Raw genomic sequence first — 16,783 nt, 5'->3', positions numbered from 1 at the left:
ATCCTTCAACAAATTCACCTTCTCCCTCTTTGTTCCTTTGTTTCACTACACGGATGCAAACAACGATAATAATAATAATAATTGTTATTGTTGTTGTTTTATCCGCTTTTGTTGCTCCCTCTTGATACGTATCTGCACGCGGTCGGGTGTGCGACACGGGCGCTTGGAGCTGTATTACACGAGTATTAACGATTAGGGCATAAGTGTGATGGTTGAGGAGCCAAGCGGTATCGTCCTATACGGAGATGTAGTTGAGCGGACGGGTATTGTTGAAGGGGGAACTTCTAAAAACTCCTCATCAGGCAACGGGAATATTGAAAAGGGGCGTTCGATTCTGCGTCCCATTCAAGCTGTTGTTGGGAGGGCATTCCCGCACATTGACCCCAATCGATTTTATGGAAATAACGCCACGGAAATGCAGTGTGAGGGTGATCCCAACGACGGCCGGATGCCTATGAAAACTACCAAATCGGCAACGTTTTCCTCTATTACTACTAGTGGGTTTACCGCCCACGTGCAACCCGGGTTAAGCGGTAACATCGAAGCGGCTTCCATTTCCGCAGATAGAGGTTTTGGTGCCATTGATTGCATGTCACGTCAACGCCAATGGGATCCAAAGGATTTTGAGAATCTTGAATGCGGGTATTATACCGTGCCACTTAATACGTGCAATGCGGCCCCTGCTGGGACGTGTGTGAGCCATCCCGAAGTGCCAAGTGGGGAGCTATACGTGGAATTGCTTCTGCAGTTCCTTCGCAGTACAGTTCGGAAGCACCGTGAGTGCGCAATGGAGGCTCTTCGTGCCCGCCTTTTAGTGGACAGGCCACTTCGAGAACTTTTTACCACAGGCACAGAATGTGCACAATTACTCCACCTGATAATCAATGAGCTTGCTTCTGCTGGCCACGCTTTGCCCTGCCGGGTCGCTGCCGAGTGCCTTGTGCTGCTTCTTTTCGATCCAACGATGGAGGTGGAGGAGGCCATAGGAGAAATCGGCTGCCCACCGACAGACTTAGCAGAAATCTCAACAAACGAGTGTAATGACATGACTTTTGCAGAGCTTTCGGAATGTATGCGAAGCGGGGAAGACAAGGGTAACGCCCTGGAAAGATTAGGAATGACGAAGGCGGTGCTAGACTCACTAAATTTGATACCTTGTACACTGGCTTCTCGTCTGCTCTTAGGCAGTGGGGTGCTGCTTCTTCCCAATGTGGCTATTCGTGTGGCGAGTGATCCACGTTTTGTTCGTTTTGTGAGGGAGCGACTAAGGTCTGTGCTCTTGGGAAGCGAAACGGTTTCAGGCGTGGTGGAGGAGTTGCTTGTTCTTCGGCATGTTTTGCGGTTACAACAGACCTGCGCTACACTGCTGCCGGCACTGCACGAGACGCTGATGCTCTTCATCAGGTTTGTTTGCAGTATACCTGTGGAGCAGGCCCGATCGCCGCACGATGTTGTGGGATGCCTTGCTGCGTTTCTCGTGGTTAGGGCCGCTGTGCGGCAGGGATTTGTGGGACTGTTCAACGACACGGCTGAGGGTCTGCTTTCTGCCACGGTTCTGGGCTCAGGAATACCGGCAGAAATGTGGCTGCTTCTCGCGTCGAGCTCCGAAGGGGATGGGGTGGGGCGTGTCTTCCCCACGATGGAGGTTTTTGCGGCCGAATTGGCGCGTGCCGCAGTGCGCACCATTCAAGCGCACATCACAGTAGCCGAGACTGGTGCTGCAAATGGTGAGGAAACGGGCCATCTTGTGTCCCTACTGGCCGCGCTGTCGTCCATGCACTACCTCGCAACGTATTTTACGTTGTATGCGGGGTCGGATGACCTGCTTTTCCTTCTTGGAACGGAACATGAGACGCAATCTCGTCTCAAAGAGTTCATGGCGGCAAACGTCCTGACGTCGAAGGGTCTTCAACATGCCTTTCTCCGTTTAAGCAGCAAGAGGCACACACCGCTTCCGTTAGACTTGCTGAACACCAGAAACGTGAAGACCACCGTCGGTGGTGGCGAGGATGGTAAGATATGCCTTAACAAAATTGAGCTTGTTGGGGCATGTTGGGCATCACTAACGCACGCTCGCGTCCGACTTGCCGCCGCCTTTACTGGTCTCGTGCACATGACCGAGTGGGAGGTGCCCGTGGGTTACGCAACAGCTCTAGCTACTAGTTTCGAGGAGAAGTGCCTGGGCCTGAAGGACGTGATGGGGCGCTTGCTCCCAGACGAGTTGTGTACAATGGTTGAAGTTGTCCAACTTATGCGACGAGGCGTGCACGGCACCTCTGCTGTTGGTGGCGGCTCCACGGTAAGTCAACAACAGCAACGTGACAGTTGCGCCCAGAACAGTAGTAGCCGAGCCTGTACACAGAAACTGCACATTGCTGAGACCTTCCTCCTGCATAGTATTTTCCTCACCAAGCACGGTCAGGATGTTGCCCCAGGATTAATAGATGCAATTCTTGGACTCCAAGATGTCACCATCGCTGACGAGGCTGCTGTTATTGATCCATTTGTCGAGCCAACTGTGACCTTAGCGGAGAGTCTGCGCAGAGCAGTCGCACAGACCAGATGGCCCTGGTTCCTCTTTCCCCTCTACGATGAGGATCTGAGAGAAAAAGGCGTATGGTGTGGGTGGGTACACCGAACGCTCGGTATGCACCAGCGCATGAAGGATGTTTTGCAGTGGGACCTCATTCTGTGCCACACACTAAGGTGGGCGATTTCATCATGTCACTCATTTGATAAGTGGGAGGAAGCCGACGTACGCACCGATGAAGAAGTTAAACGGTTGCTGCATGAACTCTGTACAGGTGTGCTACCGCGGGCGGGCCGACTCATTGCGACCTCGGCGTCAGACGTACTCAAAGCGCTCGCCTCGACCATTCCACTGCATGAGGAGGTCTCGATGGAATACTGCCTGTTTGTAGCACTTGCAATAACGTGCACAGCCTGTGAGCCGACCGCTGCTGTCTCCATTGCTCGACTCCTTTCAAATACTCTACTCGAGGGGAGCACTTACTGCCTCACATCATCGAGTGATTTTGAAGTAACCGAAGCTCCTATTCCTCACCATTCGGGTAGTAACTCCACTGCGGCTCGTAGCAACCCCGCTGTTTCCAGTGCCCATGGCTACGATAACAAATTATTAAACCAGTGGGCGGCGTCGGGGAGCCTTCTTTGTGACAATACACAGGTATCAGCTACGGCGCAGTGGGACCTGGGAAACTTTACAGAGGTACTTCATTCGGTAGAGTTTTACGGCCCAGGTGGGCCTGCGCACGGTAGCAATGCAATTAAAAAAGGAATTTTGCAGAACCTGGTCGAGGGGATTGCCAGGCTATATTTGCGCCAACGACCGCTAACTGCCTTCGAGTGTCAAGCTTTGCGTCAGGACCTGCAGCAATTGCAGTGGTGCCCACCATGTCTGCGGGAGGAGCTGGATAAGTGCAATAACTGATTGGACAAACAAAGTAACTTTGCAGTGGAGAAACCAAAGGGTGGAGGGTCCTTCTGTCATTTTGTAGTAGTGCATGGGTTAGGAGCTGTTGAGAAGGTGAGTGCACGCGACACCGTGTTTTGAGTTTCTCAGTCAGTTTCTTGCTCCCTCACTGCTGTGTTATCCTTCACCCTCTATTTGTACACTGCATATTTATTTGTGAATTTATGTGCGCGTTCAGGGCTATGGCAAACCGGTGAAGTGTGTCCAATTCTTTTATTTCTCATGAGGGTAATGATATAGCATGCTGCTAATGTCATCAACAACTTCCCCTGTTTACGCTATTGTTTGACCCTATCGGGTGTATTACCACTCTGATGCTCGGGCCCAGCCCGCTGTGTTCGGTTCGCTGATCATTTAACAAGATGCATCTGCTCTTTGTGCGGTGACATTAGCGGATGAAGGTCATGAAGCAGTGCTTATGAAGGATGCATGAGTGGAAATGAGACAAAAGAAAATGACTCTGCGGGACTGTCGAATTTAATCGTGTGGTTACGTCAGTGAAATCACCACTGGTGCAAACAAAGATAGTGGTTGATGTCATCCCAAGTGTCGCTTTCGTTACCGTTAATATGAACTGTAAAATCGCGCGTGTGGCAAGCGAACCGAACGCAATTAACTTTGCGAGGGGGGGGGGGGAAACGGGACTGTCGATGGGGTAAGAGTGAGGTTAAAGTCCCTCGGAGCGCGTTTGCTTCTGTTTGTTTTGATGACTGGTTAGTCATCACCCGCTGCTGCACGCCCTTCTTTACCTTCGACGCTGTGTGTCTGAACATGTTGCTATATTTGATACCTTTGCCGAAAGACTTTCTCGTTTCCCTATTTCTGCTCTCTTTTTTTTTTTCACACTCCTATCCACAATAGACCTCCTCTGAACTGAAAGAGGTCGTTGCGCTCAATAGAACGAGGAGCAGGCAAAGTCCTGCGGCACTGGACCAAACAAAAGTAATTGAAAACAGAACAAAAAGTTTCTGAAGACTAGCGTGCACGGGGAAGGAACTGGACGTAATCTACAAGAAACGATTAAAGGAAAAATAATAACACAAAACCACAACCGAGAGTGGATAAGCAAGGAAAACGAGCAAACAGACAAGTTATCATCGGAGTGGGGTTGGGTCAGGCCCCACAACCAGCCAACCAAGCATTCCCTTTGCCACTCATTCACCCACTCAAAGAAACAGGCAGAAAGAGAGAGAAAGAGTGTGTGTGTGTGTGTGTGTGTGTGTGTGTGTTTGTTTGTTTGTTTGTTTGTGTGTAGAGTTCGGGGAGTGACGTGTTCCCACGTAGCATACGCCCATAATTTGTATCTTAATACGTTTTGTTGTTACCTTTCTTTGAACAGCCGGATTTGAGGGGGACAAGCGAGACATATTTTTGCTTTTCTGGCAGCGGGGGAGGAAGGTGAGGAGGGGGGTAGAGGACAAGAAGCATCTAAGCTTAAGAGGTCTAATTTGGGCCAAAGCAATAAAAAGAAAAAGTAAGTAACGGTATAAACAACATTTTTTGTTATTGCATCTGTTTCTACAATTTCAAGTACCAGGACTGACGGAGGAACTTGCAATATAAGGGAGAGGGAGAGTTCAGCGTCTCCTTCCGCGTTTGCGCTGCTGGTTGTTCCCTTGTCACCACAGGGTAACTATATATATATATATATATATATATATATATAACTGTTTCATCCCGACATCTTAACAACTGCTTCCGGTTAGGCAGTCGAACGTGGCGAAAGGGGTTTCTCCAGCTTCAAATTGAGGAAAGGAGAGCGCGAGTGCGAGAGAACTAATTAAAATTTCACGATTAAGGGCTTCAAATCAACCTCCATATAAAGGGCAAACGGGGCCAAGGGCAGTCAGCATTTTTAAGTTTCGCTTCTGCTGGTCCCACCTTTTGAAGTTCGTTTAGCTTTTTATTTATTTTTGACTTTTCTTCCTGGTTATCTTTTTACTCTTTACGTTGAGGTAACGTGACTGTTCGACTCTTGTGCCGCTTGAGACACTCAAAACGTGGAAAAGGGAGACGAAGAGTTGTCCTCCGATTTTTTTTTGAAAAGAATAACAGAGAGCAGGAGGAGGGGTGGGGAGAGGGAAAACGAAGTGAAATTGCGCATCGGCGCAGCTATCACTATTATCATCGTCATTGATTTGGTTTTTGAGTTTTAATTGGGCAACGAGAGAGTACGCGATCGAGGCGAGACGTAAAGAGAGAGAGAGAGAGAGAGAGAGAGAGAGAGAGAGGAAGGAACGGGGATAAATTGTTGGGCTCATATCATCACGTGGGCTGTTTGAAGTGAATATGGGAGCACTTCCGAGCAGGGAGACACAACGGCGTGGGTTGTACAGCCATCGCCATGGGCGCAATAGGCGGAGTGAAGTCATATTAGTTCCCCTCACAACCGAATTTTTTCCGAGTGAGAGCTGCCCTCTGTTTGAGCGTCTGTTCCAGGCGAGACACCACCGAACAGCCAAATATTACTACCGGGCGGTGCGCTCCGCAGATACGGACAGGGAATCTGACTACTACTGCCAGACGACAGTTCACGCCAATAACGCGGATTTAGACAGTCCAGGGAGTCTCGCGAGAGATAAACGTGTGGAGACTCTTTTCACAGACGACATATCAGGTTTATACCAAAGACTCGTGCGAGAGACCGAGTGTTGCATGTCTGAGACAGATGAAGGGCTGCGAGAGAGGTACAAAAAGCAGATCCAGCAGCAGCAGCGCCACCAACAAAGGCAACAACAGTACAAATCGCCTCATCCGCAGGAGTATGGAGCTGCATTTGGTGACTCATATGAAGAGTATTTTGGATTCGGTCCAGGGGCTTTTGCCAACGGCTACAACGACGCTCTGGCATACATAAAGGGAAGGGAGCAACACACGCATTGTAATGAGTTCGGTACGCACGTAACTTCACCGAGTGCCTATTATCTTCGGCCAGTTCCATGTGCGATTGTGTCGCGTTCGGAGGCACACAAGTCTGCTCCGGACGCCGGGGTTGAGTTTCTTGGCTCGACGGTTAAGGTACTCGGTATGTTTGGGCTCCTTCCCTCCACCATATCCATCACTGTACACGGGGAAGTAGTAGAGCAGCATATGCTGAAGGCGACAATGTTCGTTGACAAGGATGTCGGTGATCAGATATTGGGAAACGTGGTGATGCTTGCTGTCCACATGTACGTTCGACAGTGCATTGAGGCTCAAATTCGGGCTCCGTACATTCCGATGATCCCCATGATTCTTCGAACTCCCATATCAAACATTCCGATGCTGCAGTTTGTGCGGGAGATGCGAGTGCGACTTCGTAGTTTGTTGAACGCGGGTGGGAAGCGCCGCAGTTTCTGTAGCGCGAACAGTAGTGGTAGTAGTGCAAGCTCATCTCCAAGTACTGATAGCGTTCACGACGCGGTGGAGGCATCCTCCCGTTGTGACGCAGATATACTGTACCTTTTTGAAGAAGATGTGCCCGGTGTCGTCTCTCAGCACCGACTTTTCCTTGATCCGTCGGAGGCGCAGTCGCTGAAGCTCCGCCCTGCACACAACACCAATCCCGATGGCACCATTCCTATACTCCTCGTGTCAGGCGTGAATGTGCAGGCGACGCCACTAACACATCCCTCCGTTACGAGTATGTCACATGTGCGCGTCCCGCCGTGGGTGCTTGATGGCGCCTCCGACTCCGCGGGCGGTGGACCACCCAACTCGTGCCCGCAACGTGAAGCGTTTCGGGCTGCATCGCTTCTGGCAACACGACGGAACCGCTTCCGCATGTGGGTAGAAGATGGTCGGCTGTGCATTTGGGCGAGTGCCGCGTACGCCCGACGGGGGTGTCTTATGCTTGCGCAGCAGCTGACGCAGACGGTTGACAACAGTCTTTTGCCAATACCACGCCCGTGGAATTACCGTGGTTTGTTACGCGGTGGTATGCCAATGCCGGAGCCAGAGCTCGCCAATGATGTGTTCATTGTGGCCGAGGACATGCCGAGTATGGGGCTCTATCAGGGTGACGTTCTCCGATGCAGCACTCCTGCGGAGATCGGCGATCGCCAGCGGAGGGGTTCACCATGTAAGACGCCCGGCAGTAATTCCGGCACGTCGCTTGAAATGACTTTTCCACACACCAAGAAGAGCCTGAACAGCACATCCACACTCCTGGAGCCGGCGACGCCTGCTGAGCAGAAAAGCCCTCCAGTGAACTATACGAGCAATCATCCGAGTAATGTGCTGTTACAAGACCCAGGCGAGGCGCCTTCGAATGCTTTTTGGGTGTGTTTTCCTTTTGATCGCGATGGTCCCTCCGTTGCTCCTGGCGAGAGGCGTCAGCAACAACAGCAACAGGACGGTGTGGCCTATCGGGCAACCAATGTGGAAGAGGTTCTTCTTTCATGGATAAAAATAATCTCACTCAAGACTCGCGATGCCGCTGAGGAGGACGATCACTGGGTCCGTGACCCCACAACGGGCGCACCACTCCGTGTGGATCGCTATATAATTCGTCGTGTCGAACATGATGGCATGCGGTATTTCATCGGTGTCACCCCCCGCTTTGTTGGGCAGCAGCGCCGGCTGGAAAAAATGTTGGTGGATATCAAGGCTCAGGAGGATGGAGGGGAAGATCTGGACTTAGAGCGAGACAAGTATTACGTGGCGGCCATGCATTACGATGCGGCTTTTGACCGTGAGGATGATGACAGCCGGGATGAAGATGCTCTGGGACGCGTCGCTATGGCGAAGATGCTCAGCGCGCCGTCTTTAATATTAGAGTAAGGTGTGTGTAAGTAAGGGGGTGATTGACAGTTATAACTTCCACGTGGGTGCACAGTACGTCTACCGCCGTCTTCGCGATTTTTTGAGTGTTCGAGCTTCAGTGCAATGCTACATCCGATGGCGGACGGAAGTCATGCACGACTGCTTCACGCTGTGGATCAAATTATTCTTTATTGTTTTCTTGCTCGCATCATTCTCATTATTACGGCCGCTGCCATCGGAGAAACGTTGATTGTTATTATTATTATTATTGTTATTATTATCGCCACGAGCGGTGCGGAGCTGGGAGACTATCGCTTGTGTGCTTGCGGCTGCCGTCGCAGGGAGGAGACAGACAGACGTGATGAAGTGAACGGTAAGAACAGCAATCGGGTAAACAAAGCAAAGTGAACATACCCTCATCAAGTGGTCGAGAAAATAAATAAATAAATATATATATATATATATATATATATGTTGAAGGGAGGACAATATGTTAACACCGGCCAGATAGATGAGATCCTTTTGTATCAACAAGAATGGGGGCAATGACGTAACCAAGAATGACAGTGTGGTGGTGCGTGCAAACTTGGGGATGTGTGTGTGTGTGTGTGTGTGTGTGTGTGTGTGTGTGTGTGTGTGTGTGTGTGTGTGTGTGTGTGTGTGTGTTTTATACCGGAGAGGAGGAGTAGCAGCAACCGCATCAATCTCCAATAAAGCCGGTAGGCTTCTGTGTGTCCACCTGGTTTTATCCAGTGCGACTGGATGAGGTTTTTTTTTTTGTGCGACGGAGATAATGAATTTTGGTGTATTGAGTTTTTCTCCGTTTTTTTTGTGTGTGAACGCGTTTCGGCACACAGACAAACACACAAGGTTCAGTGCTTGACCTCTGTTCTACGTTGTCATCCCTTTATTATTTTTTTTTCCAGCTACTTCTTAATTAAATCTTTGTGTTTAAAGTCTATTTCGGTACTCTGCACAGGTGTGCTCTCAGGAAAATATTGCAGACCTACGTTTCCACGGAAGTTGCGGAGGTTTAAATTTCCCTTTTTCCCGTTTTTTTCTTTGCTCAGTACTGCTACAATAGAAACTGAAATTTTGAATGACTACCGTCTTCGGGTAGGGAGCAGCATGCACTACTTGGTGAACTGCTATGTGAAGGAGTTACACCATCCCCACCTATTCTGTTTTTTCTTTTTTCCGAAGTAGCGTTCTATTCACTCATGAATGAATATGCGGGAACGTATTCTAAATTCAAATTACGGTCTCTGCTTCAGGGGACTGCTTCTTTTTATCTTAGGTGCAATTGTTTTTTGCAAAGCGCAGCCAGACGTCACTTTAACGGGTGCTTGTGTGTTGGCGCTTTCGCTCTCCACCGTTAGTATTACCACTTATCTTTGTTTCGCAAATATTTAATATTGTGTTCGTCACCTTCTGAGGTTACCGGACCAACGCATCGGCTTCCCCCCTCTCCTCTGACAGCTGTGTCAGTTTAGCGATTTTCTTTTTTCTCTTTCCCACCTTCAGTGGAAGGCTGCGGCAATTAACGCGCGGTGTAAACCTACTTTCTCTCTCATTTCCATATGCGCATATATTTTGTTTTTGTGCAAACCCCTCTAAGTGAATGTATATTCATTTATGTGCATGTATGTCTGGGAATCTGTTGAGGAACGTTGCCCTGGTTTCCCACTTGATCCTATTATTTACCCTTCTTCTTCACTCATGCCTATACCTAACTTTTAAGCGTCATATTTTCCTGAACACAGGGACAACGGGGGAATTACAAAAAAAAAAGACGGTGAAAGGAAAGCAGGGACGGGAACGGTGGTGTATAACCGAGTATACAAAGAGAAACGATTGGACGCGTAGACGGGATAGCGTTTTGTAAATTAACTAATAGCACAAACAAGGCCGAAGGGATATGCCGTCCATAACGCGCTGCACGGGACAGATTATTTGCCAAGGTTGTCAAGTGACGCTCGCGTATCCCATTGGGGCACCTTCTGTCCGTTGTCCGCTATGCGCGTCTGTTACTCATGTGCGTCAATTCAGCGTTACATGCGTCCAATGCCGTGTTGTGCTTATTTTAGCACAGAATACCAGTCTAGCCATGTGTCCACAGTGCCGTGTTGTTATGAGCATCCCCGCCTGCATGCGTGACGGGTGGTCGAGTTTGTTCCCTCCGGAGCAGTGCGTTTATATCGAGAGACCGGTGAGAGCCGGCGCGTCACGCACTTTACCGCGCATTGCTGTCGGAACGAAACTCGATGATGATGAAGACCCCTAGCGTGAGTGTATTGTGAAGCTACACCTGTGCATATGTGTATCTCTATATTTGCATACAGCGTAGTGGTGGTTGCTTTACTCGAATTATTATGCGAAGTGTGGGAAAATGAGCTTGTGCGGCGCATTGGAAAGGAAGAGGCGAAGGTGGAAGTGGAAGTGGAAAACGATGGATGATGACGTTGGAATGTACCCAAGTGGAACACATAGAAATGGCTGCTGGAGTAACTGGAAAGCTGTGGGATGAAACAGATCAGAAAATGGCGAAAACAGAGTACAATGACAACTGACTGGGAATGGGGAAGGGGGGAACCGTGTTGTAAAGAGCAAAGTTAGGTCGATGGTGGGTGTAGCAAGTAGCACCGATGGGTTTAATCTAAGTGGAATATTCAGGAGATTGCGCATAAGTAGAGTACTCGAATGAGAAATGTATATTTGTATATATTACGCCTGTGCGCACTGCTCCTTTCGGTTCTATTTGCTTCCCATTGTATTATTCTTCATTTTTTTTCTTTCTTTTGTTCACACAAATACCTTGCGAACTTCCGTCTCGCACTGACTTTCATCCATTGAAAATCTGCGGCTCTTTTTTTGGATTAATTTTTTTTTTCGGGGAATATCTTCCCTCCCACTCTCAGGGGCCTGCTGCTGCGGCAAGTTTACGGAGGTGGCGTGAGGGGCCGGTGGAAGCGCGGAAAAGTTTTCGAGAGTGCTCGATCTTGCTGCCCCACTCATTTGCTTTTCCCCTCTCGTGACACTTTTCCGATTTAACGAGACGGCTGGAGAGACTTGAGAAACGTATACTTCTGCATTCGTTTGGGGGCTCATCCCTACTTACTATGCATTCACTTTTTGTACACCTTCAGCTGACTCGGTGATCGCTACCCCTTTTCTTTTCTTTCCGCTCGGTTGGCGTATCTTTGCGTTCACATCAATTCTTCCCTAGAGCGGAACTCGCGGGTTGCGCCGTTGGCCGCAGCGCCCAAAACGTTGGTAGACGAAAGTTTGGCTTAAAAGGAAGAAAAGGCGTCGAGGCACTCCACATTTCGTTTGGCGCCCGCTGGAGGTCGACCCTTCGCAAATACGTGAAGATTTGAGGAACCCAGCAGTGCCCGTCCACGCTTGACGTTACTGAGTTAGAGGGCTGATACAATAAGTACGGACTTACATACACATATTGGGCCTGGGAAGGGTGTAAAGTCGAGGATAAAACGTAAAACGTGTCAGTTGTGGTTTCCCCACATCTTCACGTTTATAAGGGTCGTCGTTTCACCCCCAACGGCGTTTGTGGTTGAGGCGGTAGGTAAATATGTCGGCATCAACTAGTTTCCACCATCCTTCCCGTAGAACGTCGAAGGATTCCACAGAATCCTCACTGTGGGGCCTCACAAACAGTAACGTTGGTGCTACTTCCCTGTGTCAAGCGCCTGTAGAGCCAGCTGCCGCGCGGTCGTGGAGCGGTGATACTGCACGAGAGTACGAAGTTTCCGCGGGAGACGTTAGTGGTTATGATGATGACTGCGGCCGCAGCGGCAGAAGCAAAGTTTCTCGTGCATTACAATCAAGCGGCTTCGGAAACATCAATAGTTTGGCGTTAGCCGCCATTGTACAGCGGGCATGCATCGAGGAGGAGGTGTTCCTACGCGGCCGAATTCAACTTCAACAGCTCGAGTCATGGAAGAAACTCCGCGTGCAGGCCCTCCAGAAGCAACCGAGAAGTCTCACAGGCGGTTGCTCTGTATCTCAGCGAGTTGTCAGGGCGACACCACGGCGAGAAAGCGCAATTTGTGGCCCACCGCCACACCAGCCACAAAAACAGCAGTTTGAAACACAACTCCAGGAGCAACCGCTCACCCCACGGCAGTTACCGCTTGAATGGCCGTCGGGTGACTCGAATTGCCGTAGGACACAACTGTCCGAGGCGCATAAGGTGGCTGCGACGCGCCAGGTGACAAAACGTGAGAGGCGACTGAGGGGGCAGGATCGGCGGATTATGGAGCGTGAGCTGCAGGGGGTCCAAGAGGCGGAGGCTAAAGCTCTTAGAGAGGCTCGCACCAATGCAGAACGGATACAAGTGCTGGAGGAGCAATTATCTGCCACCCAGCAAACTCTTGCATGCACAGCGGCACCGAACCGTAGAGTGGCGGAGGAACTGCAGCTGAGCGATCGGCGGGTGGATGTAAAGCAATTGCAGTTGGAGAACACTGCCCCTGTTGTGGGGAATGGGGAGGTGGGAGCTGACCAAAAAGAATATACCGAGGGGCTAGGAACAACGATGACAACGCTAGACGAAGAGAACCGTGGCGTCCCCGCCACCCGACATCAGGAGGCTCCATGTGAGCCGAATGACTCGCAGGGACCGCAAGGGGAGCAGGAAGAACAACTGTCTTGCGAGTTGCAAGGTCATTGGCTCTCAGACGAACGAATTACCGAAGTGGAGCGCCGCCTACGGGAGGTAGCATGTACAATAGAAAAGGAACTCATTGAAGGTGCGAAAGCTGCGGAGACGCAGGCGAAGTTGTTGCAGCACTCTCAGTCGATGTGCGAAGAGCTTCAACATTCTTACAGGGAAAAGGTACAGGAGATCGTCGACCAAGCGGGGAGATACGAAGCGGTATTAGTTGCAAGGGATGCTTCTACCGCTGCCACCACGAGCTATCTAAGGCAGGAAGCGGATGCACACCGAAAGCAGTGCCGCGAACTCCAGCAACTGGTGCTTCGAGAGCGTGTGGCCATGTCCATAACTTTTGAGGCACATCAGGCGGAAGCATCGAGGCTTCGGCAAACTCTAGATGCGTTACAAGAGGGAAAACTACTTCTGGGGGCAGAGGTAAGGTGTGCAGACCTGGCAGCTTCTCGTCAGCGCCTGCAAGAGGAGCTTACACTCGGACGGCAGGCAGAGGCATTTCTGCGGCAAACAAGTTCAGAAGTGGCGGGGCTACTCATGACTCTGACAGTCGCACAGCAGGAACAGCATCATTTGTCGTCAGTGCCTCACGACATGCAGAGCGAGCTGGACCAGCCGCAACCCCAAGCAGAAGACCGGAAGAAACAACGTCAACAGCGGGGTTTATCACTGCGCGACGGCAACGCCACGGCGAGGGGCGAGCGCATGAACTTATCGTTAGAGCAGTGTGTGGGTGTTAACAAGGATGGCGAACGGGCTCATCGTAGCAGCCCTCGTGACTACTGTGAAGAACCTAAGGAAGGGCAATGTCAGTTTCGCCTTTCCCGTAAAAATGCTGGTGAAAGTGAGGAAGAGTCTCCGAATGAACGTAGCGTCGCGACGTCACATGCTTTGAGCCCTCAAGACTGTTCAGTATCTCGCATAGAGCATAGTGTTGCGCAGAGGAATGTAGAGTCTGCTCCACTGCTGAAGCCGATCAGTGTTCGTCCGGGGGCAGTCGCACCGGAGCTTTTCAAGCATTTGGAAGGCCATTTGGAATCACACTTGCACGAGTTGGAGACAAGGGTAACTGAGGCTATAGAAGCACTCTCACTCGTTAATAGGCAAGTGGTACCACAGCAACAAGGAGAACAACTGCAGGCCGGGGGGAGCCAGCGACTGACTTTGACCAATTCGATCGTAACGGAGGATGCGGTGACACGGAGGGCGGAGAAAACTCCTGCTGGAAACTGTGTGGTGAAGCTTCTCGATGCTGTGTCTGCGCTAAACGTTGTACTGCCGTACTTTGACTGGCTATCTTGCCAAGGAGTCCCTGAAAGGATACCCCGGCGTGTGGATAAGCGGCTGGAGGGGTCTCTGCGGCAGCAGCTGGGAGCGCTGCGGTTCATCGTACAGGACATGGAGGAAAAAAGAAATGCAACCGCGGCTCCACCGGCGCTCTCTGGGTCATCTACTTGCAGTGGTTTGAGCGGGGGCCTTCTTATTTACTCGTTGACATCGGCACTGAAAGAGGGAATGGAGGTGCTGTCAGCTGTTGGTTATGTCGGTAAATTGGCTTCCCCTACCAAAAATGAAGTAACTGTCCAAACATCTACACGATCAAGCGGTTTCTGCTGCCCCCTGGTGGCCACGATGCTACTCGAAGGGCATTTAACGCCATCTTCACGAAGACCGTATGAGCTGTTGAAGCAGTTGTGGTACCCACGATCATTCCTACAATCCCCCAGGCCGCCGTGCGCGGATGATGCGCAGCCGCGTCATACATTTGCCGCAGTGGGTGGTCGACTTGAGCTGGCGGAGGAAGGTAGAAGTATTCGCCGTTTGCCTTTGCCCCCCGTTGTCGATATCATGTCCTGCTCAGCGTTAGGTGCTCTCGATCACCAAAGTTTTTCCGTGAGTCCCTGTGCGTTATCATCATTATCATCATCACTGCCCTCTCCACTCTGTTTCATCTATACCGTGCGCGTTGTTGCCCCATGCGGTAACGTCCTGATGGGGTTTTCGGACCGTCGCTTACCTCTTGAGGTGTTTGCGCCAGCGCTTAATCACTTATCGTACTCGAATAGTTACTGGCTTCATTTGGGTCGTGGGACGCTGTACTGCCCCCGATTAGGCATTGCGGATTTACCGTACTCCCCTTTCGCGCGCTCAAACTCCATAGAGGTGAATGGGGAAGTTACTTGTGTGTTGGACATGGCTGCACGAACGATCCGCTTTAAGTGCGGCGACGCGGATTGTGGCGTAGCCTTTGGTGGAGTGGATCTCTCACAGCCACTTTTCCCTGCTTTTGAGTTTGATTGTGGCGGTGGTGCCCTTAAGTTTGTATGAAGGCGAGGACTGCATGTTTAATATATTTCCTCCGTTTCCCTTCTAGTGCTGACGCTGTACTTCTTTGTCTGTTCGTCTAATGTTGATTTTTGTGCGAGGAGTGGTGTATGAAACCATCCGTATCGGGATCGAGCCGAAGCGTCGGTGAAGGTTGTAATTGAGTGAGGCAACGGGGAAGGGGAGGTTAAAATGATGTATAACCCCAAGGAGGCTACTCTGAACACATCAGTTTTCCTTATTCAAGGTTAAATTTAATCTTTTTTCTTAAAAAAAAATCAGACGGAGTACCGAATGTGAGACAAGCAGGGAGGGGTACATGTCACAAAGGTTGTTGTACAAGCGTAGAGGTGGTCTTTGTCACCATGGTTTATCTTGCCTTTCCCCCCTTTCCCCCCTCCGTTTTATTTCGTTTTCGCTTGTTATCAAAAAAAAAAACGTGTATTGCATATTTTCTACGTGTATTGTAGGTATTTTGTTTCCAGTGTCTTTGAAAGCGGCCGTTTCACCCCCTTGTCCCACTGTTAACTAGCATTTATGTTTGAGGTGCTGGTTTTGGAAGGGGAGACTTGTTATTTTTGCCCAATATTTCATCACACACACACACACACACACACACACATGTGTGTGTTTGTTTTTGTCACGCTGATGTGCCAGGTCGCCATCAACGAGTAGGTATGTACATAATTTCGTCTTTTAAAAAAATGTTGTGAAAAAGGGGCACAGTCTTATTACCAACCCTACTCTCAGTGGCACTGGTGCTCCTTGTATATTTCTTTTATTTTGTGCGCAACAATGCACGAGGACCAACTGGTCATCCGCGATGGCACCGTGTCGTCTTCCCCCTTAGGTTCTGTTCCATACTACGCTTCGTATCTTCATCACTCCGTTGAAATCTGAGCAGATTTCACATATAGAAAACAATGGAACAAATGAGGTTGAATGCATGAACAGATGATGATGGAACGTGAGGAGTTTCTATCGCCTCTTTCTCATCGGTGTCGCACTTCCTACTTGCACTGTTAAATCTAGCGCGTGTTTTATGCCCCACCCGCTGGACAGCAGTGTTTTCAGGCGCCCTCCACCACAATGTTATGGAAATTTCTTTGGTGTTCAAGGAACAAGGGGGTGATGTGTGTTCGGAACTAGATGGTGTGAAATCCGCCGTTTGTTCACGGTGTGACGGTGGGGTTGGTTAACAACTGGGGCCTGTGAGGAAATACTGAGGAAAAACAACGGGGTTAATATCGTTCGGCAGTTGTTTTGTTTGTTGCGCCGCTGTGATAGGGGAACCCACCATGACGACTTGTCGAATTTGTCAGTGGTTGCTACAGTGAGGGCAGAAAAGGGAAATCACGGCAAGTATGAGGGCTTGCAGTGAACTCGGAAGGAAGAGTGGTGATGATGTAAGCGATGCGGGAAAAAGTGGAGGTGTAACGGCTGAGGGACGATGTGCCAAGCGACATATTTTTGCAGTCGCTGCGGATGGGGCCGCAAGAGCAGCAAAATGAGAGTTGAAGTTTCTTGTGAAGTTT

At 50.1% G+C, this 16,783-nt stretch overlaps 4 protein-coding genes across 4 annotated transcripts, besides 8 other annotated features; all 4 read left to right on the top strand.

The window, feature by feature from the left end:
• Positions 1–16,783: part of a sequence feature (sequence corresponds to BAC RPCI93-3I12) that runs on past both edges of the window.
• Tb927.4.4560 (hypothetical protein, conserved) lies at positions 209–3,451 on the top strand (the record flags this gene model as incomplete). Its single annotated transcript, XM_839512.1, has 1 exon — positions 209–3,451. The coding sequence occupies one exon, from the start codon at positions 209–211 to the stop codon at positions 3,449–3,451; it is 3,243 nt and encodes a 1,080-aa protein (XP_844605.1).
• Positions 4,691–4,746: a microsatellite.
• Positions 5,128–5,159: a microsatellite.
• Positions 5,689–5,724: a microsatellite.
• Positions 5,783–8,254, top strand: Tb927.4.4550 (hypothetical protein, conserved; the record flags this gene model as incomplete). Its single annotated transcript, XM_839511.1, has 1 exon — positions 5,783–8,254. The coding sequence occupies one exon, from the start codon at positions 5,783–5,785 to the stop codon at positions 8,252–8,254; it is 2,472 nt and encodes an 823-aa protein (XP_844604.1).
• Positions 8,486–8,517: a microsatellite.
• Positions 8,672–8,709: a microsatellite.
• Positions 8,830–8,902: a microsatellite.
• Tb927.4.4540 (hypothetical protein, conserved) lies at positions 10,155–10,520 on the top strand (the record flags this gene model as incomplete). Its single annotated transcript, XM_839510.1, has 1 exon — positions 10,155–10,520. The coding sequence occupies one exon, from the start codon at positions 10,155–10,157 to the stop codon at positions 10,518–10,520; it is 366 nt and encodes a 121-aa protein (XP_844603.1).
• Positions 11,826–15,251, top strand: Tb927.4.4530 (hypothetical protein, conserved; the record flags this gene model as incomplete). The annotated part of the gene is made up of 1 exon (XM_839509.1): positions 11,826–15,251. One exon carries the CDS (start codon positions 11,826–11,828, stop codon positions 15,249–15,251), a length of 3,426 nt encoding a protein of 1,141 aa, XP_844602.1.
• Positions 15,843–15,870: a microsatellite.

Source organism: Trypanosoma brucei, chromosome 4 (assembly GCF_000002445.2).
Source record: "Trypanosoma brucei brucei TREU927 chromosome 4, complete sequence".
NCBI classification, from domain to species: Eukaryota; Euglenozoa; class Kinetoplastea; order Trypanosomatida; family Trypanosomatidae; genus Trypanosoma; species Trypanosoma brucei.
Note: the sequence above shows the minus strand (reverse complement) of the source record. Positions and strands in the feature narration are given on the sequence as shown.